At 59.0% G+C, this 27,984-nt stretch overlaps 6 protein-coding genes and 1 pseudogene across 6 annotated transcripts; 4 read left to right on the forward strand and 3 right to left on the reverse strand.

Moving 5' to 3' along the window:
* ACA1_400270 overlaps positions 1 to 573 on the forward strand; it is a 3,521-nt pseudogene extending 2,948 nt beyond the window's left edge.
* Positions 574 to 1,051: 478 nt separating this feature from the next.
* On the forward strand, positions 1,052 to 2,897 carry ACA1_400280 (extracellular response kinase, putative; the record flags this gene model as incomplete). Its single annotated transcript, XM_004333927.1, has 7 exons — positions 1,052 to 1,132; positions 1,299 to 1,427; positions 1,513 to 1,600; positions 1,704 to 1,811; positions 1,900 to 2,390; positions 2,472 to 2,544; positions 2,617 to 2,897. The coding sequence occupies 7 exons, from the start codon at positions 1,052 to 1,054 to the stop codon at positions 2,895 to 2,897; spliced, it is 1,251 nt and encodes a 416-aa protein (XP_004333975.1).
* A 2,250-nt stretch (positions 2,898 to 5,147) lies between these two features.
* On the reverse strand, positions 5,148 to 6,864 carry ACA1_400290 (chitinase domain containing protein 1, putative; the record flags this gene model as incomplete). The annotated part of the gene is made up of 7 exons (XM_004333928.1): positions 5,148 to 5,246; positions 5,341 to 5,487; positions 5,580 to 5,709; positions 5,800 to 5,849; positions 6,051 to 6,177; positions 6,283 to 6,521; positions 6,754 to 6,864. 7 exons carry the CDS (start codon positions 6,862 to 6,864, stop codon positions 5,148 to 5,150), a joined length of 903 nt encoding a protein of 300 aa, XP_004333976.1.
* A 569-nt stretch (positions 6,865 to 7,433) lies between these two features.
* On the forward strand, positions 7,434 to 10,068 carry ACA1_400300 (Ubiquitinconjugating enzyme subfamily protein; the record flags this gene model as incomplete). Its single annotated transcript, XM_004333929.1, has 7 exons — positions 7,434 to 7,510; positions 7,592 to 7,652; positions 7,739 to 8,092; positions 8,339 to 8,867; positions 8,950 to 9,306; positions 9,377 to 9,488; positions 9,576 to 10,068. 7 exons carry the CDS (start codon positions 7,434 to 7,436, stop codon positions 10,066 to 10,068), a joined length of 1,983 nt encoding a protein of 660 aa, XP_004333977.1.
* Positions 10,069 to 10,226: 158 nt separating this feature from the next.
* Positions 10,227 to 12,049, reverse strand: ACA1_400310 (uncharacterized protein; the record flags this gene model as incomplete). Its single annotated transcript, XM_004333930.1, has 7 exons — positions 10,227 to 10,362; positions 10,445 to 10,844; positions 10,934 to 11,063; positions 11,161 to 11,289; positions 11,376 to 11,489; positions 11,634 to 11,809; positions 11,878 to 12,049. The coding sequence occupies 7 exons, from the start codon at positions 12,047 to 12,049 to the stop codon at positions 10,227 to 10,229; spliced, it is 1,257 nt and encodes a 418-aa protein (XP_004333978.1).
* A 312-nt stretch (positions 12,050 to 12,361) lies between these two features.
* On the forward strand, positions 12,362 to 23,997 carry ACA1_400320 (protein kinase domain containing protein; the record flags this gene model as incomplete). The annotated part of the gene is made up of 32 exons (XM_004333931.1): positions 12,362 to 12,388; positions 12,564 to 13,685; positions 13,821 to 13,854; positions 13,947 to 14,059; positions 14,133 to 14,261; positions 14,363 to 14,578; positions 14,679 to 14,759; positions 14,857 to 15,118; positions 15,195 to 15,352; positions 15,441 to 15,590; positions 15,721 to 15,793; positions 15,895 to 16,040; positions 16,113 to 16,156; positions 16,245 to 16,314; positions 16,395 to 17,828; positions 17,905 to 18,178; positions 18,265 to 18,352; positions 18,433 to 18,591; positions 18,678 to 18,772; positions 18,869 to 18,940; positions 19,045 to 19,223; positions 19,337 to 19,431; positions 19,531 to 19,654; positions 19,787 to 20,755; positions 20,837 to 21,361; positions 21,466 to 21,706; positions 21,836 to 21,998; positions 22,093 to 22,209; positions 22,328 to 22,548; positions 22,722 to 22,848; positions 22,968 to 23,065; positions 23,165 to 23,997. 32 exons carry the CDS (start codon positions 12,362 to 12,364, stop codon positions 23,995 to 23,997), a joined length of 8,439 nt encoding a protein of 2,812 aa, XP_004333979.1.
* A 147-nt stretch (positions 23,998 to 24,144) lies between these two features.
* Positions 24,145 to 27,969, reverse strand: ACA1_400330 (HEAT repeat domain containing protein; the record flags this gene model as incomplete). Its single annotated transcript, XM_004333932.1, has 13 exons — positions 24,145 to 24,288; positions 24,427 to 24,751; positions 24,852 to 24,950; positions 25,084 to 25,430; positions 25,512 to 25,701; positions 25,857 to 25,975; positions 26,116 to 26,383; positions 26,473 to 26,560; positions 26,656 to 26,728; positions 26,885 to 27,039; positions 27,114 to 27,229; positions 27,405 to 27,628; positions 27,706 to 27,969. The coding sequence occupies 13 exons, from the start codon at positions 27,967 to 27,969 to the stop codon at positions 24,145 to 24,147; spliced, it is 2,412 nt and encodes an 803-aa protein (XP_004333980.1).
* Positions 27,970 to 27,984: the final 15 nt, after the last annotated feature.

The following is a 27,984-nucleotide window of genomic DNA, read 5'->3' on the forward strand; positions in this document are numbered from 1 at the left end:
ATCGCCGACAAGCGCAACCAACGCCAACGCCGCCGACCACGTACACCGCCCCATCGGCGCCATTCGCATTCCAGGCCTCCTCCACCCCTTCATTCCTGTTCGGCCCGCCCGCTCCGGTCACTTCTGCCTTCGCACCATCGCCCGCCTCGTTCTCCTTCGGATCCGCTCCGGCCAATGCCGCGCCCGCCGACACCCTCCCGCCGGCGACTGCCGCGACGGCCAGCGGCGACAAGGCCTTGGACTGGAATGCTAGATTTGCGGCGTTCCTGGACCACTTTGAGAGGGAGATGGAGCAGGTGGGTGACGACAGCCTCTCCAAGGAGGTTGAAGTGCTCACCACGCTCGCCAGCAAGGCCAGCGAACTCCGACCTTCGCACGGCTCTGCGGGCGACATGTCGGTTCAGCTTGCGCTGTGGCAACATGAGGTACCTGACTGCCGCCATCTGACCAACTCTCACACCGCCCGTTCGCGTTCAATTCATCAGCTGACGAGCGTCATACATTGCTTCTTCCTCCTCTCAGCTGGACTTAGCCGCGATGGCACCGCTACCCGACGACGATGAAGACTTCTGACCCGTCACACTGTTTGTATCTCGGACATAAAATGGGAGAGTGAGCATTGTGCCACCACGGACCAGAGCTTCTTGTGTCTCGAACGGTCGCCGGCTGCTCGGGTGACTACCCGGTAGCGCTGTTCTTTTCTCCGCGCCACTGCCGTGTGGTTGGGTTGGCTGCCAAGGAGACCGCCGTCGGTGTTTGTCAAGGCCGCAATTTGCGTTGGCGGGCGCTGAACAAAACCACGAGGTGCCTGTTGTTGGGTTCAAACCCAGAGTAAAGAGAAGAGCCTTGGCGCGGCCCAACCACCCGGACACCAGACTACTAACCACATCCACACAAGGTACTGCCTCTTCATCATCTTCGTCATCTTCGTTTTTGCGAACCAAAAGAACGAAGGCAGAAGCCCGAACCTTGGAGGTTTAGAAGATGAATCAGGGGCTTGAGTGAGTGCTGTGGCCTTTGCAGCATCTTACGTATTGGGTGGCGCGTGCAGATGAGCGGAGCCGACGAAAGCGAGGAAGTTGATCGCCATGTGCTGAAGAGATACGAAGTTGGCCAGAAGCTCGGCAAGGGAGTACGTGCCTCTATATTCTTCTATCTTCTTTATGCGCGATTTGACGAGCATGGACGAGTAGTCGCAAATCACCTCAACGCATGCTGCAAGGGCTTCTTTGGATGGCCGTTGCCTGGTGATTTTTTTGATTAATTGATCTTCTTGTTCTGCCTCTTGCTACTCGCAGGCCTATGGCATCGTATGGAAGTCAGTGGACAAGAAGACGAAGGAAACCGTGGCTCTGAAGAAGATCTTCGACGCCTTCCAGAATGACACCGACGCCCAGCGCACCTTCAGAGAAATCATGTTCCTCCAGGTGCGCGATCAACACCAACCTCAATGCACCCCCCCCCTCTGAATCGCCGTAATTGCTCAAAATCTTAAACGCGCCTTTGAAACAGGAGCTGGAGCACGAGAACATCATCGGCTTGCAGAACGTCATGAAGGCCGAAAACGACAAGGACATCTACCTCGTCTTCGAATATATGGGTATACGCTCCTTCTCCACCCGTCCCCCGCCACTGTTGCGTAACAGTGTTGCTGATGTGTTACCCTCTTCTTCTTTTTTCTTTGTTGTCTGAAAATTGTGTAGAGACGGACCTGCACGCCGTCATCCGAGCCAACATCCTGGAGGACATCCACAAGCAGTACATCATCTACCAGCTGCTCAAGTCGCTCAAGTACATGCACTCCGCCAATGGTACGGTGTCCCTTCTCTTCCCACGCCGTGAACCGGTTGATCGTATCACGCTCGCACCCACATGACAAAGCGCTCATCATCAACACAGTGCTGCACAGGGACCTGAAGCCCTCCAACATTCTGCTGAACAGCGACTGCCTGGTCAAGGTGGCCGACTTCGGTCTGGCCCGGTCCATCAAGGCGCTCGAGGAGAACAAGGAGGAGAACCAGGTGCTGACGGACTACGTGGCCACGCGCTGGTACAGAGCGCCCGAGATCCTGCTCGGCTCGACCAAGTACACCAAGGGCGTCGACATGTGGAGCGTGGGCTGCATCATGGGCGAGCTGCTCCTGGGCAAGCCCCTCTTCCCCGGCAACTCCACCATGAACCAGCTCGACAGGGTGATCGAGGTGACCGGCCGCCCCTCGACCGAGGACATCGAGGGAGTGCAGTCGCCCTTCGCCCTCACCATCCTCGAGTCCCTGCCGCCCTCCACCCCGCGTTCGCTCTCGGAGATCTTCCCCAAGGCCACCGAGGAGGCGAGGGACCTGCTGCGGAAGCTCCTCATGTTCAATCCCGAGAAGCGCATCACCGCCGATGTACGTGTCGACTCCAATCGCACTTCCGCCCTCTTCATGTGGGGCCCATACTGACCGGTGGTGTTGCGCTCCGGCCTACAGGATGCCCTCAAGCACCCCTGGCTGTCGCAGTTCCACAACGAGGCCGAAGAAGCCGTCCACACGGGCAACATCGGTACGTCACCGCACTTGCACTTTCGTTCTCTAAGCGCTGTGCTCACTGCGCGTCGCACGTCGCTCTGTACAGAATTGATCATCGATGACAACAAGAAGTTCCCCATTGCCGAGTACAGGAGCACGCTCTACAACGACATCAAGAAGAAGAGGAAGGAGAGGAGGCGAAGGGCCAAGCTTCTCAAGAAGGAGAAAACCGATCAAGCCAAGGTGGTCAAGTCGGAAGATAAGAAGGAGAAGCGAGGCAGCAAGATCCTCAAGAAGAGCGAGGAGAAGAAGGAGAAGAGGAGCAGCAAGATCTTGGGCAAGCGGGAGGGCAGCAAGAGGGAGAGCCGAAAGGACAAGAGCGCCTGAGGCCTTCTCCACCACGCACCAAGGCCCCTCAGCCCTGAAGTGAACTCGTCCCTTTGCCAGCACCTTTGTTGTGTAGAATAAAATGTAGCCACAAATCGTTCGTACTTACTGCTGCGTCGCCTGTTCCAACAAGGCATGCTCAGTGATCCAGAATACTGCGGTGATGGTGTGATCTCAAGCAACCAGTCCCCTGTGGTGTAGTTGGCTAGCATTTCCGCCTGTCACGCGGACGACCCGGGTTCAAATCCCGGCGGGGGAGATCTTCCTTTTTTGGGGGAGATCATTCTCATTTGGTTGCCCTCGCCTCCTCTTCATTTTTTTTCCAAGGCGCTGAAGATAGCTACAGGCAATGTTTCACCCCTCCGCTTTAACTATCAATTGTATTGGTATGTGAGCAAAACGAATTTCTTGGCATAGCTCCTTTTTGCTTGCGCAAGCACTCGTGCTACAAGTTGCGGAGGGTGCGCCATCCCATTTGTGGGAGCTCAAGGGTCAAGTGTAGGGGGTGTAGCTCAGATGGTAGAGCGCTCGCTTAGCATGCGAGAGGTAAAGGGATCGATACCCTTCTCCTCCAATTCTTTTTGGCCAACACAAAATGTTGTCAGGTATCCAGGGGAACCTTACCCAGACAGAATAATGATCATGAATGAGAAATCCTTTGCCTGTTTTCCTGTTTGTCTGGATGGATCATGAAGACAAAAAAGATGCTTGGGGGATCAAATAACCAGCTGGTGAATCCTGTAGATGATGTATTTTTGTTGTGTGGCCTTGCCCAGCCACCATCTCTTCATGCAATCATCACATAGACATAGTACCCAACTCCAACCACACCTGGAAATGCAATTTCTCTGTCTTCACCAACAAGGCCTTTATGAGTTATCCATTTTCCATCACCCTTCAGCAGGTATCTACTGCAACAAAAGGCTGTCCTTGGGATATCCTCCTATGGCTCCAATCACCTAGCTCATGCAGTACTCATTGTGTTGTGAGAAAGAGGACACTACCTGTGCCTTTAGGCCTGCGATTGCTGCAGTAAACGATTACACGGAATCCAATAGCAAGCTACGCCTTTAAAATTGGTCAGTGAAGCAAGGGCCGGTTAGCTTAGTTGGTAGAGCGTGGTGCTAATAACGCCAAGGTCGTGGGTTCGATCCCCACACTGGCCATATCTTTTGGCAGCACTTCAACCGCAAGAAGACAGAGAGAGAGAGGTTGACAACGTGGTCAAGGTCGTGGGTTCGATCCCCATACTGGCCATTCGTTTTCCTCGTGGCACAGGTCTCCTTCAGCAGGTATTCTGTGTGTCCCAAATGTCCATTGTGTGGCAAGCCTGCCTCATGGTGTAGTTGGCATTTGGTTTCTGGTACCTGGGACCCAAGTTTAAATCTGGGTGTATCACATCTTGAATAAAATCTGCTTTTGATGGGAATGAGGTGGCCTGGGAGCTCACAGTAGGAATCCAGGACAGCTTTTTTAGAAATCCTATTCTGGTGTGTAACTGGTCCAGTGGATAACTTGAGTGCATGGTGGCTAGGGCTGGGGTGGCAGTGGGTGTGGTGTGGTTTACTTCCCACTGCTTGCTGTCCCCATTGCTGTGGAAGGGGTGCACCTGTTGGTTGGGCTGGTGGTTGAGTTTTGTGGATGGGTGGTTGGTGTGTAAGTGTGTATGGTGAAGCAGGACCAGGTCACCTGTCATGCAGTTGGGCTCTACAGGGACTGGGAGGGGTTGGAGTTTACTGTAGGGAGTGTGATGTTGTGTCTTGGTGTTCTGGCAATGGGGGCACCTGTGCACATACTTGGAAAAAAATGAAGAGGAGGCGAGGGCAACCAAAAGAGAATGATCTCCCCCAAAAAAGGAAGATCTCCCCCGACGGGATTTGAACCCGGGTCGTCCGCGTGACAGGCGGAAATGCTAGCCAACTACACCACAGGGGACTGGTTGCTTGAGATCACCCTACCCCATCACCGCACCTTTATGTTCTTGATCGCACTGTCTCCAGGTGGTCCACGATCCCTTGCCTCACTCTCGGGGGTTGATAGGCAAACTCTGGGTGCAAAGTGGAGAACACATGCATATTTGCTTGCAAGGGGAAGAACTTATGATGGGATGTGTTGGGCCTGAAGAAAAAAGAGAAAAGAAGGAAGAAGCACTTTCCTCCTTCACCTGTGGTGGTTGCCGGGCCAGCTTGCGACTGTGCAAGTTCAACTTGGTTGAAGGGGCTGGGTGGGTGGCTGGTGCTGGCTTGCCGCTCAGAGCAGGTCGTAGAAGTAGTCGAGGCCCTGACCGATCTCCCATATCGAGATGCCCACACCCAAGCTTCGCGCCAGCTCCAACTTGTCGTGTACCGACTGCGTGGTACCCGGACCAATGTTAAAATTGCACCACGATACACACACGCACGCGAAACAAGCTGAAGACGAAGAACACGAATAGAAGAGGAACCTTGAGCGTTGGGTAGAAGACAGTGTGCTCCTCCTCGCCCTTCTTGTAAGTGAAGGAGTGCTCATGGTGCGCAGCGTGCCACACAAGCTTGGGCTTGTAGGAAGTCAGCATCTTGATGTAGCGCGACCCGATGACGGCCTCTGCATTCTGTGGCTGCCAATACTGTGTGTGTGTGTGTGTGTTCACGATCGTTGAGTGCTACGTCACGCCGCCATGTAAGATCCGGGACCCAGGAGTACCTCGTAGCCGTAGAAATTGATGCCCATGAGGATCTTGTGGCCCAGCTGGTTGCCGCTGGTCCGGTGGTCCGGTGGCAGCAGTCGGAGCACGTTTTGCGTCACCCACGACAGCGGCGCGGTCGGGCCAGGCCTGGTCAAACAGCCAACAGCCAACGTCATCATCGACAACAAGAAGTGTGCGCGAGCGTGCAGCGGTAATGACGAAGGAGAGTAAACTCACCGTTGCGGGTTGGAATAGTCGTAGGTCATGAGTGAGAATCCGTCAATGTACTCAGCCAACCACACGAAAACTGACGACGTCAAGCTGTTCGCATTCGGGTTGCCCTTTTCCGACTGTCGTGTCGTTGGTCGTGTGTGTGTGTGTGGTGGTGGTGGTGGTGGTGGTGGTGGTGGTGGTGGTGGTGGTGGTGGTGGTTAGCGATTGTCCTAGGATGCGGTAAGCAGGCTGTGGGAAAAAGTAGGCTTGCATACCGGAATGACCAGAATGATCTTCTTGTTCAGCTCATGCAACTCGTTGGCCAGGCCGATGATGAACGGCGAGATCTGAGTGTTGAGCACGAAGTTGTGCTCCAACACAAGACCATCGAAGTTTTGGGCTCTGGCGAGGTCAGCAGCAAAACAAAGGCAACACCTAAATGAGTTCGTGTGTGGTGGTGCGTGTGCGTGTGCGGTTTGGTGTCGGTGCGGGAGCACGTACACGCACTCCCTGACGAGCAGGGCGATGAGTTGGTTGATGAGGGTCTGCTCGGCGAAGAGATGCTGGTAGTCTTCGAGCAGCCAGCCGTGGAACATGAACCGCGGTACAATGAGCGGAGCGGTTGCGTTCTCCACAACGTTGCGCACGTCCTTCAGCCAGCCCTGGTCGACGTCGTGCCGTCCGGTGAGCTGCACCTTCGACTCGCCGCGGTCGTCTGGTGCACAGTGCAGGTTAGCAAGCAGGCTCTACACTTGCCACAAAATGATCGTCATCATCGGCTCAGTAAGAAGCGTTGGCCGTACACTTGATCTGATACCAGACAGGCGACACGTAGGTGAACTTGGAGTTGAAGACCTTGGCCATATCGTATCCGTGTGAGTTCCTGATGGGGAAAAAACAGTGTGATGGTGAATCGCCCGATTTTCATTCATTCCATTGAATGAGGAAATGGGAGTGTTACCAGGGGGTGACATAAACGAGGGTGGGGTTCTCAAAGTTCTTCACGGAGGCTTGTTCAGTGCTGTACTTCTTGTGCTGGTTGACGATGCTCTTAGCCGTAGGATTCTCCTTCACCAATTTGCGCTCCATCACTGTGCCAACCTTAGGCGTTACCGTAACGCCAGCGGCACACACCACCATCGCTGCGCACACACATGCCAGAAGCAAAAACCTCACCAGTCGCGCTTCCATCTTCGCCAGCGAGCAGAACAGAAAGACTGCGCTGACACTGACGTCATCACACACCTTTTTCCAACGCCTTTTCCTGAGAACTTTTCTTTTCTTTCTACCTGCTTGCCACCAGTCTCATACGAGCGTCGTGGCCTTCCGCACTTCCCGTTACAGGAGAACGTCAACCGTGGTGCTGCTCCATCATGCCCAGCGGGTACCGCTCACCATTGGCCGAAGACGAGTTTTACAAAAACTAAGAATATTTACGGAAGAATTGGTCTGGCCTTTTCCTCTTGGGTCCCTTCATAAGCGCAGCTCGATCCAGCCAACACCCCACATACTCTCTTGTCCAACAACAAGACCAGCCATCTGGCCTTAGCAACTGTGCAAGTAAGAAAGTGTTCTGAACCAGAGAACCACCAACAAACATGCAGGCACCTTCCCCCTCACCACGGTCGGCAACTTGCGCTAGAGCCGTGGAAAGGCTGATGAGGGACCTGCACGAGCTGCAGTCCGAGCCGTGTCGCACCGTGTGTGCCGCCCCGCTGGAGAACAACATGCTCTGGTACCCTTCCTTCACCATCCTCTCAAAGGTCATTATGGCTCTTGGTGCCCACCACAATCGCCCCTCCCTCCCTGCCACCAGCTGGCACGGCAACCTGCGTCCACTGTCGGGACCCTACGCGGGGGCGGTGCTGCACATCATCGTACGATGCCGCACAACTGCACGCGCAGATCGATTGACTGCTGAGTCACACAAACACAAACTAATCGAACCGCGTCCCTTGGCCAGATGGAGTTTGCAGAGGACTACCCCGCGAGTCCACCACAGGTGAAGCTGTGCCAAACCATTCCGCACCCGAACGTGTTCGGGGACTACATCTGCCTGGACATGCTCAAGAGCTACACCGTCAGCCAACGCTACGCCGGGTGGTCGTCGGCCTACAGCGTGCAGTCGATCTTGCTGCAGCTGCAGGGGTTCCTGTTCGCCGAGAACATCCCGCAGGAGCACGGCGGCCCGATTAAGGCTTACTCCGGCGACAAGGTCGTGTCGGTGGCCCGCGCGTGGCTGGACAGCTTCGCCTGCGCCGCGTGCGGCCACACCAGCGCCCAGCCCCAGCCGCCCCTCCCCGAAGTCGATGCCTTCGTGCCCCCGACCGTCAGTACGAGGGCCGAGCAAGAGGCGAATGAAAAGGGGAAGGAGAGGGAAGAGGTGGTGGGCGGTAGCGATGGCGTCGTCGTCGACGACGGCGACGGCGACGAGGAAAAGGAATGTTGGTTGCTGGAGCTTCCGGCCGAGAGCTTGCTGCATATTCTACAGTACCTGCAGCACCGGAACGACCTGCTCGCGGCGGCCAACGCTAGCGCGGTGCTGGGTTCGATCGTCCGGGAGTACTGCCTGCTCGAGCGCCGGCAGAGCGTCATCTGCTTCCACTCCAAGCGCACGCACGAGGAGGACGTGCTCGGGGTGGGCATCTCGCTGGAGCACTTCCCCGGGCAGGCCCGGATCAAGGCCATCAACACATCGCTCGACGTGTTGTCCCTGCGGGCCTTCACTCAGGACCGCGTGCGGCTGTCGGTGTGGAAGGAACCGTTCCGCCTGTTCCTGCCGCTGGTGATCGGGCCGGACCACTTCGGCCGCGCCCGGGAACACATACTGGATACTCTGTCCCGGATCGAGAACGAGGGCGGCGGCTTCACCGGCCGCTTGCCGCAGTGGACGCGCGACCCGATCGATCAGGCGCGCATGCTGCTCGCGGTCCTGCCCAAGCTCATGAACTCGTTCGTCGTGTCGCTCATGAACAACAACAGCAACTGCTCCACAGCGAGAGGGTTCGGGCCTCGCACCAACAACTCGCAGGTGCTCTCCGAGCGGGCGCTCGAAGGCTACTGCTCCTTCCACCACATGCTGCTCACCTTTGGTACGCCGATCGCACACATCTTTGTCGCTGGGCAGTCGAGTCGCCGTACTAAACTGTGATCATTCCAATCACATGGCTGCAGCGAGGGAAAACCCAGAGGTGGAGCGTATGGCCAACGAGGCGGTGGACAAGTTCCTGGCCAGCCCCGCGTTTCGGTCGAAGGCGCACACGCCCGACCTGGGCGAGTGGCTGGTCAACCTCACGCTCTCCACGGCCGGCTGGGAGGGCGTGGCCGAGCAGTTCCTGGGCGAGCTGTTCGTGCGCAACGTGCGCTGGATACTGCAGGACGCGCCGCACCTGGCCCACATCCACACCGGACGCGGCGGCGGGCAGTCGGCGCTCATGATCGACGATTCGTTCACGTGCACCCTCGTGAGCCGTCGCCTGGTCATGTTCCAGGTCTACTTCCTCAAGAACATCGGGCGGCCCAACAACCAAAGTACGTCGTCGTCACCAGCATCTTCATCTCTGCAGCTGAAGAAGGAGCTAACGAACAACAACCACTACAGGTTGGCGGGACAGCCTCACGACGTATCATCGGACCATGGGCCGCCCCACGCACTCTATGAAGGCGCACCTGCACGCGGCCTCGAAGGCGATCATGGCCGTCGCCTCGTGGGAGTACGTCTTCGCTCTGGACACCGACTCGTTGACGCCTTGTCTGATTTGCACTCGTCGCTTACTTACCTCTGGCTTGTGTGCCCACAGCGAGTACTTTGATCGCATCTGGATGCCGCGGATGTCTGGGCCGCAGCTCACGGCGCGACTGGGCTCGGCCATCGCAGAGAGCGCCGCTCGCAACTACCATCGCACACCGCGCTCGTTCGGTGTGCCGAGCGCTCTCCGCACGTCGTCGTCGACCGACACCCCGCGGTTCCTCCACCAACAGGCCGCAAGCGACGTCTCGCCGGGCTCGTCGTCCACCGCCAGCTCCAGCTCCAGCCCTGCTGGCGACCGCCCCTTGCTCGCCCACAGGCCTGGGCGTCGCGCCCGCGACGAGCGCGACGATGACAGACACAGGCCGGCCAAGCGGCACCGGCGAAGCGATAGTCGTGACCGCAGCCGCAGCCGCAGCCGAGGAAGGGACCGGTACCACCGCGATCATCGCCAAGGCCGCCATGACCCCAGCTACGGACTCGACCGGGAGCTGGGGAGCAGGAGGCGCGACGACCGCAGCCGCGAGAGGCGTAGGCACCACTAAATTGGGGCCTCGTCGTTGGCGCTCAGTGTTGCAGTGAGCATTACCAAACAAAAGAGGTTTCGTTATTGTGACAAGAGGGTGATGGCTGTAGTAGTGGTTTAGGGGTAAGTCACCAATTTCAAACTTGTTTGGGAGGTACCAAAACGTAAGGTCGCGCTCTACCTTCGATGGTGCGGCGGCCGGAGGAGTCGCTCCCACTCGAGGGACGAGGGACGAGCAGCGAGCAGCAGGTCCGGCGGAATGGCGGAGGCCCCGGGAGTGCCCTCGGGCACAATACACGAGTCCCAGCCTTGCCTGTGAAAACGTCAGCTCGCGTGTGAGAAGACATCTGGTGTCGGAGGTGAAGATGGAAGATTGAAAGCGAAGCGGCCGGTACCTGATGGCTTCCAGCTCCTCTGGGCTTCGCGATGCTTGCTGTTTGTAGGTTGGGGCGTAGTTGGCCTTGGCTGGCGCCGGCGAAGCTGCGGCAACCTCGGTCTTTCGCTTCTTTCGCTTCCGTCTGTTCGTGTCGCCGAGCTCCTTGCCTTTCTCCTTGGCCGGCCTCACTCCTCTTCCGCCCTCTACTTCGATGTCATACTCTTCCTCTTGTTTCCTGCTCGGTGAAGCCACGCTGGCCACGACCGGCGCTTCTTCTCCAACGCTTTTGCCGTGAGCGTCAGCTCGTACGGTTTCGCCTTCTCCCTTCCCTTGCTCCTCTGCGTCGGCTTGTCGTCGCTCCTTCTTCTCGTCCTGAGCGCGCTTGACCTCTTCAAAGTATGTAATCGGCTCGGTGACCCCTGGAAACGACACACAGAACGCACATATCAGAAACCTGTTGAACAATCACCGACTACGGTACCCCCAGGGGGGCGACGAGATACGCTACCCTGCTTCAGCCTTCGTATTCGAAGCAGGACCTCGAGACGTGCGGCGATTTGGGCCTTGTAATCGAGCTCTCTGGCGCGCTTCCTCTTCTGTCGACCCTCGATTCGGTCGGCCACCTGCTTCTTCCTGGCCTGATGATGACGACGGTGAGGAGGAGGAAGAAGAAGGCAACGTGTGTCAGTGTTGTTAACACGAAGGATCAGAGGTGACGGCGGGAGTAGATCATACCGCGACTTCGGCGAGATGGATGGCCTCCTGCCGGGCGCGTATCTCCTCGGCGGTGCGTTCGATTTCCGCCTTGGAGGGCGCTGCCGCCTGCTCCTGCCGACGCTTCTCCTTCTTGCGTTTCTGCCAGCGCTGCCAGAAGCGAACGACACGGCGAAAAGAAGAAGGACTTAGTGTCGTGACCACAACAGCGCATTGAGCAAAGTCGTGCGCCCTACCTTGTTACGCTGGGTTTTGAGCGTACGGTTCTTGAAGCGGGTGTAGGCCTCCTCGTCCTCGAACACCGACATGAGCTGGGCTAGCGCGGCCTCCTTAGCGCTGATGTCTTGAGGCTAGTCAAGGAAGTGGTCGGACTCGGAACGTGAGAAAGCACTCACTACACGCGTGCGCAAGCACGATCGTGTGGTGTGTGGTGTGTGGGTGTGTGTGGGTGGGAAGTGCCGGTGTACGACGGCAGCAGAGGGTGAAAAGGATACCTCGGTGGCATGCTTGATGGTGTCCAGCAGCACTGCCACCTCGCGCAGGCGCGCTTTCACGTCCGCAGTGCGCCATGAGAATTGGGGAGAGGCCTGCTGGGCTCCACTCGCAGTGCTTTGGTCCGCGTCCCTGTTCCTCTGCATCCACATCTCGAGCCATGCATCTCTCACAACACCTGCATCCATCCAACTGATGAGTTCGCGCTTACTCCAATCTCGCTTCATCGGGCAAGCGTAGGAAAACCTTGTGCCATCTTGGGAGGCGTTACAGGGACGTAGACGGGCGGTGTTAGTGCTGGGACGAAGGTGGGAGGCAGCCCTCCGTTCCAGGGCATGGCGGAGCGAAGATGCGGGGGCGGCAACGGGGACGAATCTTTGCTCATGCGGGAATGGAAATGGCGTGATTGGAGGTGCATAGGAGGGATATCCCATCGGCGGGGCGAAGCGGAAGTGGGGCTGGAGTGGACCGCGCGTAGGGGGGGAGGGCAGAAGGCCCTGTCCTTGCGAGCTTGTTGGGCCATACATCTTTACATTTACCAATTTTCTTGTAAATTTTGTGTTTCGTTTTACTCAATTTTTTGGCGGTGATCTGAGGTTAATTTTTGTGTCGGCAGCAAAAGGGACGAATAAAGGGAAAAAGGACCTGCTCACTTCATTTCATTCATTTAATTGTCGGCTGTGTGCTCGTTTGGCCCACGATCTTACCAAAAGGGCTGGTTAGGCTCGAGATGGAGGCTCACGCACTACCTCTTGTGGTACCTTCCGTTATATTAACTGAACGAATCAAATCAAATCCACACACTTTGTCGGGGTGGTTGTTGACCGTTTTTTTTTGTTTTTCGTTTATTTCGTTTTCATTTTTGGTGCTAACCCCCTTTTCTCCCTCTGTCGCTTTCGTTCTTTTGTCGTCGCGCTGCGCTCGACACTTAGGTGCCGGGCACGCTGCACAAGGACCAGAAGAAGGGTCGCACGCTGCGTGGAAAGAGCGGCAAGCACCTGTGGTTCCAAAAACAGGGTGGGAAAGTCTATTACGCCACCAAGAACAACGGCGGCGAGATCGGCGAGTCGAACGCCAAGGGCTTCATTCCATGCGCGGGTATCCTTCGCATGTTCGAGCTGACCGAAGAGACAGCCGTCGCGCCCGCCACCGCTCCAACGGGCGACACCGCCACCGCAGCAGCAACGCATGCGCACCAGGTCGAGCTGCTCACCACCGAGGGCCGCATCGTGCTGACCTTCGCCTCGAAGGACGCCGCAGGAGCGTGGATGGCCGCGGTGCAGAGTGAGATGCAGCAGCGGTCGCTGAGCGACCCGCGACGCAAGTTCACGATCGAAGACGTGCGCATGCCGGCCGCCAGCCTCGGCGGCGGCGGCAGTGATGACTGCTCGGGTGGTGCCGGCGCTGTGCCGCCTTCGCCGAGGAGCGCAGGCGGGACCAGAGGACACGACGACGACGACGACGACGAAGAGGAAGCCCGCATGTCGAAGATCGGCAGCTTCATCCGCGGCAAGGCCCGACGCAAGCGCAGCTCGAGCGACAAGGAGAAGGGCAAAGATAACAACAACGGCAACAGCAAGGGCAAGGACGGGCTGTCGGTGGAGGAGACCGAGCGACCCGCGGCCACGATTGCGTCGGGGACCTCTGAGGGCCGCAAGCGGCCGCCGCTCCCCTTCTCCTTCCGCAGCCGAGACGCGCGCGCGACGGTGGTGGTCCCGCCCCACAACAGGGAGAAGGGGGAGAGTGAGCAGGGCGGCGTCCAGGTGGTGTCGACCTTCTCGTCGCGCAACATCCCCATCGAGATCATGAACGCGCTCGCGGGCGTCAACAGCGGCGGCTCGACGCTCCCCGTCCCCCTGGTGTCGCCGGTGCGCAGCAGCAGCCCAACGGGCGAGGCCACGGGTGGCGAGGTGCTGTCCACGACGCCGCCGAAGGACGACGACGGCAAGATGAGGGCGCGCCATATGACGATGGCGACCGACTCGCCCAAGCTGGTGCACGCCATTGCGCCCCACTCGCCGGCCACCATGTTCGCCCAGGTGGTCAAGGAAGGGGTACGTTGTCTTCTCTCTCGTGCCTCGCGGCTTGCTGCTTCGAAATTTCCCACATAGCCGCTAAATCTTACCATTAATTGTAATTAGCATGGATATTAACCGTAATATCTCTCAAATTGATCAATTTATCACCAGAGCACGAGCAAGGTGCTATTCCTGCCTGGCGAAGGTACGGTGGAGCTTCCATTGACAAATTAGCGCCTTTACACAGAGCAACAACTTTATTGCGAATTAATTTATTTTTTATTTTTTATTTTGCAGACTTGAAGGCCGGTATACGAAACGTGCTCGTCCTGCTGCGCGGAAGAGCCGAGACTGCACGCGAGGGGTCTCTCTACATCACAAACTATCGCCTCCTTTGGCGCAATCCATCGGTAACGGCACAACACACTCCAGCACGACACTGCACTTGCGTGGTCACTAATCGCGATTGGACACCGCAATCAGAATCGAAACGACATCCTGTCTATTCCCTTCCACTCCATCCGGGATAGCGAGGTGTCGGCCAACCAAGAATGCCTCTTTATCGAGTGCGCCGATTTCCGCAGCCTCGAAGTCTACTGCAAGGGACCTCAGGTCAGGCCTCCCCTTCTCACTGGCACCCAGCTGCGCTCTTGTCGCACATCTGCTGACGTCATAATTGTATTTATGTTATTTATTATTATTATTATTTCTAGGGCAAGGGCGTCCAGCCCGAGAAGCAGAGGCTTATGCAGTACGAGGACCAGAAGACCCTCCGCCGGGAGCTTCGGTCGCATCTGTCGCACTTGAGCCTGGCCGAGCTGTTCGCCTTCCAGAACAAGGAGCGATTCCCTCTCGAAGCCGAGCTGGCCGGCTGGCCCATCTACGAGCCACGAACCGAGGCCCAGCGATGGCACCTCTCCATGGACCAGGTTCATCCACTTGTCGCCACCGTGGCTTCTGGTGTTTGGCGCCAAACCGTAACGTCGTGTGCTGCTTGCTGATTTCTCTCGTCACTCACTCCCCACGCAGTGGCAATTGGTGGAGAACACAAAGTTCAAGCTGAGCCCGTCGTACCCGCCACACATCATTCTTCCCTCATTCCTTAATAAGGTACACGACGCGTGACAAGACGCAAAAAACGAAACACATATCGCGAATTCCTTTCCTTATCGTGGCTTCGACTCGTGGCGCGGTGGCGCCTGTGCAGAGATCCATCGCAAACGCCTTGGATAACTACGCCGAGCGGCGCATTGCGGCCCTCTGTTGGAAGGACCCCAACATCGACACCGCGCTCATTTTCCGTTCGGCCACGTCGAGCAAGTACACGCTCCTGTCTGACATCGCGCGGGTGCGGTCCCACCCGACCATTCACCTCTTCAACATCACCTTCTCGGCGACGGAAAAGAAGGGCGGCGTCGCCGGTGCGAGCGATTGGGAGGGGCTCGAGGTGAGCGACGAGACTGCTCCAGGTACGTGTGCGTGTGTGCGCGTGCGCGCGCGAAGGGTTGTTGCTAAGAGGCTCCCTCACTCCGCTCGTGTGACTAGTGGTCAAGGAAGAATTTCTGTGCAACGAAGATCACCTCAACGTGATCAACCTGGAGCTCCCGTCACCCGCGTCGGTGGGACTCAGCTTCGCCCGACTGAAGAAGGCCGTCAGCGAGCTCGCCTTCATCATCCCCAACGACCGAGAAAACTGGATTCCGGTGCGCAAGACTGCCCCCCCCCCAGCACTTCACCTCGCGCCCATGGTTTATTTATTTGCGGTGTGTTGGTGGCCGCTATCAACGACAGGCCTTGAAAGCCACGCGATGGCTGCACAACATGCGCCGGTTGCTCGAAGCTGTGGCCAAGGGCGTCTCCACCCTACAAATGCGCGAGCCGATCGTCGTGCAGAGCATCGACGGCAAGAACTGTGTGCCACAGATCACCTCTCTCATCCAGGTACCTGCCGATCTACTTATCTACCTACCTATCTTCCACCTTGCCAGGCCTTCATGTGCTGTGTGGCGTATATGTGTAAGCGCAATGTCTCACCTGGTGAGTGTTCTATTTTTTTGCGGTACATTTGTAGCTGTGCGTTGATCCGTACTATCGAACATTCAAGGGCTTCAGCACCCTCGTCGAAAAAGAGTGGATCAGCTTCAGTACGCGCCCATTCCCTGGGAACAGCTTCTTTCACAACACAACGTGCTGTGCGCACAGGCTTTGCATGCTCAGTACTGTGTTTGGTTTGCGTGGCACACAGCGCATGACTTCGGCCAGGGTCGGAAGAAGCCGCACGGCAAGAAGGAGGCCAAGAAGAGCAAGGTCAGGGGGAACATGACCCACATCTTCGTGCAGTTCATGGACGCCGTGTGGCAGCTCTGGAGCCAGTGCCCGCGCAGCTTTGAGGTACGCGCTCACGCCACTGTGATTCGTATCGGCTGCCTCATCGCTGACTCCTCCAATCCAACTCCTCCACAGTTCTCCGAGAGTTACTTGCTGTTTATCTTGGACTCCCTATACAGGTACAATCTTCTCTTTTCTTCTCTTTGCTGCTTGAGCGAAGGGCAATGGCTGTGTACCAAGCGACTAACTGTGTGTACTTTCGTTCAGCGGCCGCTTCGGCACCTTTTTGGGAGACAACTTCTACAAGCGGCACAAGCACAAGCTCGTGCACAGCACGGTAAGAACGTGCCCCCCCCCTCTTCTAGCAGGCCTAGCAGTGACAACTTTATCTCCTGACCGAGAGTCTCACAACAACAGGTGTCGGTGTGGTCCTATCTGTATGCCAACCGTGCGAGCTACACCAACCCGCTCTACAGCGAAGCACACAGCCACCGCCACACGCTGGGCAAACCCATCACCATCGCACCGCTGCTGGCACGCCCCCCTCCCGCCCGGCCCCTTCAAACTGGCCGCGTGGCCTGGCTGACCGAAATGAGTTTGTTGTCGACTCCACAGGCCAAGTTCTGGTCGTCCTACTTCCTGCAGTTTCAATGCCGTGATACGCTCAACCACGCTTCGCTCATCATCGACGCCACGTTTGGCCCGCGAGAAGAGCTTGGCCTGTCGATGGGGTCATCATCGTCCAGCGCCTCGTCGTCCGCTCCGGCGATCCAGGCCATCCGCTCGTCGTCACCCACGCTGCTCTCGCCCCTGCCCTCGCCCTCGCCCTCCTGGGCGTCGCCGATGACCGAGACCAGCGACACTCTGCTGTCGTTCACCGACTCCCCGCGCTCGAGCCAGAGCCCGCTCTCGCTCTCGACCGCGTCCACCGACGAAGACTCCTCGGCGTCATCCGCATCATGGGCTGCTCAACAGACGGACTCGTCGTGCTCGCAGCGCGGCAGCGTGTCGGCACTCTCGTCGCAGACCTCGTCGGCGTCGTCGTCGCTGATCGTGCCCGCGCTCAACCTGGCGCGCAAGGGCCTGCACAGCATACCAGCCGAGCTGTCGGCCACGGACGACCGCCGGTTCGGGCACATGACGGGGCTCAACCTGAGCAACAACATACTCAGCTACTTCTCGTTCCTGGTGGCCCACCTGCGCCAGCTCGAGGTGCTCAACCTGTCGACCAACGAGTTCCGCGAGATCCCCGAGCTGCTGGCCCAGTCGTTCGTCGAGCTCACACGGCTCAGGGAACTGGACATCAGCCACAACAAGATCTATCGGCTGCCGGCCCAGCTGTCGCTGCTGACCAACCTGCAGCGGCTTGAGGCCAGCCACAATCGGCTGCTCTACACCCAGCAGGGCGACGAGGCCACCAGCGAGCGGCTGTGGGGCCTGTCGGGCGACGGCGGCGCGACGGCCACGCGGCACACGCTGGCCTCGTTCGACTTTGCGCCGCTGGCCGACTCGCTCGAGTACCTGTCCATCTCCTACAACTCGCCGAAGGCCAAGCACGCGCCGAGCGGCGGCGGTGCGACGGCCAGCAGTCGCTGTTCGGCCTCGCTCGACCTCCACCTGTTCCCGCGGTCGCTGCTCGCGCTGACCCACCTGACGACCCTCAAGTTCCACGGCAACAACATCCCCTACCTGCCGCCCAACTTCTTCGCCACCTTCAAGCGCCTGCAGGACCTGGACATGGGCGACAACGCCATCACCATCCTGCCGTCGGGCCTCGGCGGGCTCCAGCTCACCTCGCTCAACATCAACAACATCGAGCTCAAAGAACTCATGCCCCAGGAGGTATTCCAGGTATGCACACATTCCATCACCGCCACACTGTGTATGCAATTAATTCCTCACCTCTTTATTTATATTTTGATGGCAGCTGGATGGCACGCTGCGGGAGCTGCACGCGCAGGGCCTGCGACTGGTCAAACTGCCGCCGGGCTTCTCGGCGCTCACGGCGCTGGAGACGCTCGATTTGTCGAACAACGTGCTCAGCGCCTTCCCCGAGAGCCTCCTCACGCTCTCCAACCTGCAGTGCCTGACCCTCAACGGGAACAACCTCACCACGCTGCCCACCGGCATCAAGCACCTCAAGAATCTCGAGAAGCTCTACCTCAAGAAGAACGAACTCGTGTCCCTCGTGCCCGAGATCGGTACGAGCCACCACCACCACCACCCCGCTTCACCTCTCGCCCATTGGGCAGAGACCTGATCAGATCGCATGCGATTGGCGCAACAGGTTTCTGCAAGGCGCTGGGTGTGCTGGATATCAGTGATAACAAGATCAAGGAGCTCCCACCGCAACTCGGTGCCCTGCCACGCCTCCGGTACGCCGCCGACGCTTCTACACACTTTGCGCCGCCACCGCCAAGAGGAAGAAGAAGCTAACTTTGATTTGGGGGTGTAGACGGCTCATCATCGGAAAGAACATGCCGCTTGTGTCGCCGCCGATCAATATCGAAGCCGAGGGCGAGGAGGCCGTGCTCGGGTTCATCAAGCAGTTCATCAACGGGTTCGAGCGGTGCTACCGCTACAAGCTCATGCTCGTGGGCCAGGAGAACGTTGGGTAAAGCCCGCCCCCCCCTTCACTCACGCGCACTGGACTGGACTGGCGCCACTGACTGCACTACTGCAACTTCCCACTTCACACAGAAAATCGACACTGCTGCGTTGCCTCAACAGCCAGCGAACGCAGCGAAAGCCGGACGCCCAGCAGCCCAATATCTCGACCGACGGCATCGACATCGGTACTCTTAAAACACCCTGCCTGCAGGCAATTGCGATTGTGGACACGCTAAGTACCCAGGCGCTGACTACGCATCTCTTCCACTCCCCCACCGAAGGCGAGTGGACCATCAAGGTAACGCGCGACAACGAGACCAAGGAGATCTCGCTCACCACTTGGGACTTTGCTGGTACCTTGCCGCAATTCATACAGGCCGCCTAACAATCATGTTAGTCAGAAGCGTTCTGACCTGGCTTGGCTGTTTGTGGGCGTCTGGTTGGTGCATGGTTGCAGGCCAGGAGTTGTATTATAGCACACATCAATTTTTCCTCTCGGAGCGTTCGCTCTTCCTCCTGGTCACCGATGTCTCCAAGCCGCTCGAGTTCTCTCGCCTCGACTTCTGGCTCGAATCGATTCGTTCGCGGACCAAGAGTGCGCAGGTCATCATCGTCGGCACCCACATTGACGAGAAGGTGCGCCACCACACCCTATCCCTTCCCTTCACCCGAGAGATGCGCGCACTCGCCCCCTTGGTATTGGTGCGCACCTTGATATCAACGTTCTATGATTCGGGATTGGGTGACAGATCTGTACGTCCGAGTACTTGGAAGCCAAGGAAAAGGAGATCAGAACCAAGTACCTCGCGCGCTACCCCAACATCCACGCACTCTGCCTCATCAGGTACCGAGGCCTTTACAAATATATGTTTTTTTTGTTTTTGTTTTTTGTTTTTTCGTCTCAGCAACGACGCGCTCACTGTTTTTTTCAAAAATTGCAAAGTTGCTCGAACGGCAAGAACATGTCGGCGCTGCATGCCAAGATCGAAGAGATCCTCTCCTCGGAGGTCCACCTCGGCGAATTCCTCCCCAAGAGCTATCTCGAGCTTGAGCGCATGATCCTACAGGTACCACCGTCTCCTCAGCTCCGCGCGTGTGTGTGCGTATGCGTGTGCGTGTGCGTGTGCGGTGGTGCGTGTGCGGTGGTGCGTGTATTCACGTGAGAGCGCTCACCCTTGACTTTTCTGTGCTGTATACAGCAACGCAAGAACAGAGCCGAGGAGGGCCTGCCTCCGATCGCGCTGTGGAGCGAGTACAAGTCGTGGGCGGAGCTGTGCCTCATCGAGAACGAGAAGGAGCTCAAGATCGCCACCACGTTCCTCCACAACCTGGGCTCCCTCCTCTACTTCAGCGGCGACGAGAACCTGGCCGACGTGGTCATCCTCGACCCGCAGTGGCTCACCGACGTCATGGCCACCATCATCACCACCAAGCACAACTACCTGGGCCGCGAGGGCTACGAGGGCATCCTCCAGCACTCGGTGCTGCCGTTCATCTGGCGCCCGCCCACCTTCCCCGACGACCTCCACGGCTTCATCCTCTACCTCCTCAACAAGTTCGAGATCACCTTCACCCTCGACGACGACGACGACAACAGCAACGACAACCAGGAGGGCGAGGGCGAGGCCCTGTCGCTCCTCTCGTTCCTACCGACCTCGGCCCAGGTGACGTCATCACCCGACCAGCCCCAAGCGCAGGCGCAGGCCCAGACGCTGAGCGCGTCGTCGCCACTGCCGGCCGACCACACTGCTTTGTTGTCGACGGGAACGCGATCGCGCTCGCCGTCGCTGGCCACGTCGGCACCGCCTCAGCTGCCGCCGGCAACGTCGCCAACAGCAGACGAGCCCGCGTCGTCCGCCGAGGCCGCGGCGCAGCCACAGTCGCAGACCCAGACCCAGACCGTGGTGCCCACGGTCACTGTGGACCCGGCCGTCGCGGCGCTCAAGCGGAAGAGCACGCGCGAGCTGCTCGAGCGGCTGGTCAACAAGCGCATCTCGCGCAAGCGGCGGCTCAAGGGCTGCAGCCTCGTGCCCGCGCTCCTCTCCACCAAGCGGCCCGACGACCTGGCCTCGGTCTGGCCGCCGCGGCGCGAGGGCGACGGCGTGCTCGAGTATGGCCGCATCTACACCTTTGACTTTGCGCCGTCGGGCTTCTTCGCCAAGGTGATGGTGCGGCTGCTGAGCTTCCGCCTGCCTCAAATACTCAAGTACTGGCGCAACGGCCTTCTGCTCTCGTCGGGCTTCGAGAAGGTATTTGTGGAATTCGATCCGACGCAGAAGGTGCTCAGCGTCACCATCCGCGCCGAGGACCGGGCACACGCCGACATGGGCGGCGCCGCGGCCGGCCAGCCCCAGAACAGCCAGGTCGCGCTGCCGCCGTCGCCGGCGGAGATCGACCAGCGCGACGAGGAGAAGCTGCAACAGCAGGCCAAGGAGCAGAAGCAGAAGAAGAAAAAGAAGAGCGGCAAGAAAGAGAAAGAGAAAGAGAAGGAAAGCGAAGGCAAGAGTGCGGAGCCCGACGCGAAGGAGGAGAAGCCCAAGAAGAAGAAAAAGAAGAGCCGACGCGAGAAGCCGGAGAAGAGCGACGCGAAGGACTTCTCGGCGACGGCTGCGGGCACCACCGCGAGCAGCACCGCCATGATGATGGGCAGCAGCGACGACGTCGCCAACAGCGATGGGACCGTCGTCGAAGCCGGGAAGGAGACGCCCAGCTTCCAGCTCCTGTCCCTTCTCGTCTTCTCGACAATCGACGCCCTCGTCCGCGATTGGTTCAAGGTACGCACACACACACACACCACGCACACACACACACACACACACACCATACACACAGGACAAGCACAACCTAATCGTTTTCATTTGTTTTGGGGCGCACACAGCTGGGCGTGGAGATCACGGTGCCGTGTCCGCATTGTATAGCTGGCAACCTGCCGAACGCGACCACGTTCTCCTTCACCGAGCTGCAGCGCGCCCTGCTGCGACCCGAGAATGCCTACATCATGTGCAAGAACGTGGGCAAGTTCGGGTACGCGCAGCTGATCCGCATCGATCGGCTCATGCCTGACGTGGCCATGCTCCACCTCGACGACGCCAAGATCGAGTTCTCCGAAGTCACCCTCGGTTCGTCCTTTCTTTCACACGCACACGCCACACGCCACACGCCACACGCCACACGCCACACGCCACACGCCACACGCACACGCACACGCAGTCAATCATCAACTGCGAGTTCTTACGATTGTGGTGCAGATGAGGAGATCGGTTCGGGCGGCTTTGCGGATCTGTACAAGGGCAAGTGGCGGGACGAGGTGGTGGCCATCAAGAAGTTCAAGTTCACCGACGACGAGACGCTCGCGCCCGACGACGTCCTGCAGGCCCTCGAGGAGTTCCGCCAGGAAGTCTGGATCATGGGGTACTGCCCATCACCTGTGCTGCTCGATTCCTCCACCTTTAGCCCACTCACCATTTCCTATGTCCTTTTCTTTTGTTTTTCTTTTTTTGTTCAGGGGCTTGCGCCATCCTAACATCGTGGCGCTGCGGGCCTTCTGCATGGAACCGTGCTGCATCGTCGAGGAGCTGGTCACCGGCGGGAACCTCCTCTCCTTCCTCCACTCCCCCGCAGAGTACCTCAGCCCTTCCCTGTGTGACCGCGTGTCGTGTGCGTGTCGTGTCGTGTGCGTGTGCGGCCACTGACCAGACATTCCACGTGCCCCGGCGCACAATTAATTGTCGACGCGGCAGGCTCGACTGGACGCTGCGGCTCAAGATCCTGAAGGACGTGGCCAAGGGCTGCGCCTTCCTGCACGGGACCACCCCGCCCGTCATGCACCGCGACCTCAAGACGCCCAACATTTTGCTGGTGAGCACGTCGCCCGACGCCGACCTGGTGGCCAAGGTGTGCGACTTCGGAGTGTCGATCAACTCGTCGGCGGCCGCGCTCGGCCGGAAAGTCGACTGTCCACGTACGTCCGCGCGCTTCGCTCCCTCGCAAGTGCTCTCGTCTGACTCCCCGATGACCGTGTGTCGTGCTCCATCGTGTGTGTCTGTCTGTGTGTCGTGTGTGTGTGTGTGTGTGTGTGTGTGTGTGTGTGTGTGTGTGTGTGTGTGTGTGTGTGTGTGTGTGTGTGTGTCATAGTGTGGCTCGCGCCGGAGGTGATGATGGGGAAGCCCTACACGGGCAAGGCCGACGTGTACTCGTTTGGCGTCATCTGCTGGGAGTCCATCGCCCGCAAGCGATTCTTCGAGGAGATCAGCTTCATGAGGTACCCACGCGAAGATGTCACACAATTCACCATCACCGCCTCTCAGTGATTCTCATCGCGTGTTTGTTTGCGCGTGTCGCGTCGCGTCGTGTCGTGCGGTGCGATGACGACGACGACAGCCTGATCGAGGAGAAGGTGATCGCCGGCAACCGACCACCGATCCCGGAGCAATGCCACCCCGAATTCGCTGAGCTCATCAACAGCTGCTGGCACCAAGGTTTGCGCCCTCGACACACACACCACACCACACCACACCACACCACACACAAGTTCAATTGTGTATTGTGTTTAAATTGCATGCACTGACACGACACAGACCCGAACAAGCGGCCGACGTTCGCGCAGGTGGTGGAGCAGCTGCGGCAGATCATGGCGCGGTACTGCCCCGAACACGTCGACTACGACCGGGACGTCATGGCGCGAGAGGAGGCGCTCGAGCGGCAGCGGCAGGAGCGCAACAGGCAGTACCGGCTCGAACAGAACAACGCCGACCGCGAAGGCGAGAACGAAAACGAGAGCGAAGAACGAAGCGAAGAGGAGGGGGGCGAGTCGGGCGAGGCCTCCGCCAACACGATGATGGTGAGCGCCGTCTCGCCCAAGCCGTTGCGGAAGCGGGGTCCCAGCATCAACGTGGTGCAGCAGGCCCTGGCCTGCAGGGACACCGCCCAGGCGACGCGCAAGGCCATGCTCGACCAGCTGCGTCAGATGAGCCGCCAGCGCGACCTGCCCCACACCTTCTCCCTCGCCCTCGCCCTCCCCGAGCCCGAGCAACTCACCGCCGCCGCCTCTCCCGCCGCCGACGCGCCCACGGCGGCCGCGACGCCACGACTTGCCGACGAGGCTGCGGCGATGAAGGAGAGCGACGCGTCGGCGATGATGCCTCTCACTCCGCGGGGCCAGTCGGGCGAGCCTGCGATGAACGATGCCGCGCCGCCACCCTCCGCCACCGACGATGGTGGTGCGACTGCGGCGGCGGCGGGCACGGCGCCCGAGGACGAGGCCAAGCTCAAGGAGAAGGAGGAGCGCAAGCGGCGGGTGGAGGAGATCCGCGCCAAGATGCAGAGGCAGACCTCCAGCCGCATCAGCGTGCCCAAGGGCGGCTCCAACGCGCCGCTGTCGCCCCGCCCGACCAACCAGGACCAAGGCTAGAGCGCTCGAACGAACAGCGATTGTGCCCCGCGCGCCTCCTTTGTAGATTGTAGAACAACATGGACAGAATCAACTGAAACACATCATTTCTGAAAGGAAGAAAGCGAGAGTGTGAAAGATGTTTGTTAATGGATTTGACCCAAGCTCTCAGAAGGGGCAGTCGAGGAAGGGCTGCTCGACGTTGGGATCGACGGCGGGTGCGTTAATGTGTCGCGTGAGAAAGTCGTCCTCCTCGTCGTCTCGTCGCGGCCCGGCCTCGCGTACAATCGCACCGAGGTCGACTTCGCGCACCTGCTGCCGGAAGAGCGCCATCCTACGGTCTTCTTCTTCCGCCTCTTCCGCGTCTCCCGCTTCGCCGGCGGTAGCGGCCGCCTCCTTGGCGTAGGCGTCGCGCGCGGGCGAGAGGAGGCTGGCGGCCTCGAGTCGCACCAGGCGCTCGTAGTCCTGGAGGGCGGCGATCAGTAGTCGGTCGCCGTCCAGCCCGAGGAACAGTGCCAGCGCCGTCGTTTGCCAGGAGCGCTCCTCTTCGGCGCCGTCGCCGTTCTCTTCTTCGGCAGTGCTCCCCAGCCTTCGCTTCTTCAGCCGTGAGACCTGAAAGTCGGACGGCTGCTGGTGGTGGTGGTCTTGATTCCGTTGCGTCTGGTCGAGGGCCGACGCGTCGGAATCGACTTCGGCCAGGCGCAGGAGCGCGAACAGCACTCGCACGCCGCGCAGTTTCACCTCCCAATCAAAGTCCTGCATCACGTCCGCAATCCTGTCTCTGCCGAGAGAGAGTGAACAACAACACGACGACAACCACAACATGAGCGCAAAGGGCTAGGACTTGTTTGAGATGTTGGGGGGGGGAATGGAACCTGAGCGCATCTCGTTGGTCGGGTGTACCCATCGCCGTGCGAAGCACTTGCAGCGTGTGGCGCCGGGTGAGCCAAGACCCGAGCAACTCCAACGCCGCCCTTGATGTGTGTTGTGTGTGTGTGTGTGTGTGTGCGTGTCGTGTGTGCATGTGTGTGTGTGTGTGTGTGTGTGGTGAGTGTGTGCCGTCTGCCGACAGACAAAATGGACTGACCAGTCGCACAAGAACGTTACCTCTTGACAAAGGCCTCGGTGTCGGTCAGTGCTTTGGTGACGAGACTCACAAAGTCCGCGGGGGCAGACCTGGCCACGGCCTGCCAGCCCTGCTCGGTGTGGGTCACCGACGAGAGGGTGGTCAGCGCCGCTGCCCGCACGTAGCTCTCCGCGTCGTCCAGCTTCTCCAGCAACACGCCGTGGAGTCCGTGGCGCAGGGCGTACGACAGCGACTGACCCTGCGGCTCGGACTCGCTTGCGCACGGGGCGAAGAAGGAGGCGATGAAGGTGGTTGCCGACTCGCGCAGCTCCCAGTTCCAATCGACCGCGAGCGCCCGTATGGCGGTGTTCAACTCGCGGCCAAAGCCCTGCGCGCGAGCGTAAAAACGAACGATGTCAATTGAAGAGACTTTAGCATCACAAGTCTCGTTTCGATGGCGCCAACGAACCTCGTTGTTGAGGAGGGCGTGCTGGGTGGTGGCATCGGCGAGCAGCATCTGCAGCAGCTTGAGCGCGGTCATCAGCACGGCTCGGTCGGTGGTCTGTCGTATGAGACACAGAATGGACGGAAAGCCGGGCGACACGAGAGCCGCATCCTCCGCTTGCCGGAGACGCTCGAGCCACTGCTCCTTCGGGAACCTGAAGGAACCCAACCGAGACGAGAACACAACACACCACGACATACACACGACACACACACGACACAAACACACACGACACACACACGACACACAGTATGAGCAGGCATGCCGATCTCGGCGGTCAAGGGCGCGGTGTGTGCGGTGGGTACGTACCGATAAAGGATTTCCAGCGCAGCTTTGATGACCCTGGGGTCTTCACCGTGCGCGAATCCCTCTTCGTCCTTACCGTGCATCTCCAAGAGGTGCAGGAGCCATGTCATCCACTCCGTTTCCTACCGACACGACACGACCAACGACACGACACGATACGACCAACGACACGACACGACCAACACAAGAAGGCGATGATGATGCGTGTCAAATAAAGCCGCACCTCATATATGGGAGGAGGAGAGAGATAGGCGGAGTGTACGAGCAGAACATTGGCGTAGCTGGCGTAGAGCGACACCAGTGCCGAGGACATGTGCAGCGCCTTGAGAACGAACACGGTGTGGAAGCTTGCGACAAAGTCCGCGAGGCCCGGGTGCTCTTCCTGCAGTTGCATTGGGCAGTTGGTCTTGCCCTTGGCGAGAGCAGCCACGACTCGGAAGAGCGAGGCGGCGAGCTCGCGGCCGGACGTCGACGGCCACAGCGCCAGCACAGCGCCCAGCTCGAGCGCCATTTGCACGTTGGTGCGGTGCCTGCGCATACAACGTTTAAACGTTGGTCAACTGGAGTGCCTCACGAGTGCGAGTAGCGTCGCAATGTGGTCGGTCGTCTCCGGTGTTACCTGAGTTGGACTCGTCGCTCGTCGCTGTCTTCGCCTTGTGGAGCAGACAAGAGTGCCCAGAAGGCGTCGTGGAGCACCTGCACGGCCGCTGTACTGAAGGTTAGCCAGCAGCAAAATAAATAAAAGAAGAAAGAAAGAAAAAACGGGAAAAAACAACGGCGCGCAGCGTCTAGACCACTTTACCTTGGTCGGGGTCTGTGGCTCCTTCTTCGGCGAGCAAGGCCTGCTGCTCCTTCTTGAGAACATCCTCCAGAAGCTCCAGCAAGTTAGACCGAACGAGGCGATCGGGGGAGGACAGCAGCGGCAGGGTTTTGCGCAAGATCTTGTGGCGCTGTGCTCATGTGTGGCGTTGCAGAGCGTGAGTACCACACACACACACACAACACACACGCACCACAGTGGGCGATAATACCTGAAGCAGTTGGTGTCCCTTGTCGTGCTGCATGAGCAGATCGATCAAGTTGAGCGTCCGCTTCTTGATGTCCGAGTCCTCGGTCGGGTTCTCGAGAAAGTCGGACAGAAGAGAGGGCAGGTTGAGCGACGCGGGGAAGCGGAAGGAGTCGACTCCTGCACAGAGGCCAACATCGATCGAGCTCGATGTGAGTGTGCAGAAGACCGACGGCCGTGGGCGACGTACGTACCTTCCCTGTTCACCAAGGCAGAGAGGAGAGCAACGGCCGAATCCGCGACAAAGTGGCTCTCGCTGCGGTAGTCCATCAGCAACACCTCCACCATGCGTTCGTTGTGCGCGCCCAGCCTGAAGGAGCAGAGCCGCAGAGTGAGACCGTGAAGCACGGCACGTAGGAGATTGAGCAACGAAGCGTGTGCTGCGCGTGCTGTGTATGGTGTGTGTGTGTGTGTGTGTGTGCGTGTGTGCTGGCGTGCGTGTATGCGTGTTCTGTGCGTGTGTGTTGTGTGCAGTCACGTCGTACCACCGCAGTCCAGCAGAATCGTGGGTCAAGCCGAGCAGGCAGTGCAAGGCCGAGTCGCGAACCAAAGGCTCACGGGCCGAGTGCGCCTGTGCCAGCAACTCGTCGAACAGCGGGGCATGGGCGGAGAGCAGACGCTCGAGTCCGGTGCCACTGCTTTGGCAGACTTTGCCCAGCAGCCGCCAGCACACGGACACGATCCTGAAGTCTTCTTCCTTCACACCTTTCTGCGGCGCGCACAAAGCCAATCAGCACATGCACAGCATGCATGGAGCACGCCAATCAATTAGATGTGGATGGGCACCGTAATGGTCTCTACGGCGCCGACTTGCAGGAAGGCATCGAACAGCTGAGGCGGCCCCTGGCAGAAGGAATTGAGGCGCGACTGCAGCTTCTCGAAGTGGGTGTCATCCAGCTCTCCTTGCGGAATCACGAGCAGCGCATTGAGCAGCACTCGACCGCGCGCCACCTGAGCTGCCCAGTCGCTGCCATCATTGCTCCACTGATCAGCTTCTCCATCTGCTCCTCCTCTCTTCCTCTTCTTGGCGTGCAGCCCCTCCGCCTCCATTCCCGTGCAAATGCG

This window comes from Acanthamoeba castellanii (genome assembly GCF_000313135.1).
Source record: "Acanthamoeba castellanii str. Neff unplaced genomic scaffold scf7180000084775, whole genome shotgun sequence".
Classification (NCBI taxonomy): domain Eukaryota; phylum Discosea; order Longamoebia; family Acanthamoebidae; genus Acanthamoeba; species Acanthamoeba castellanii.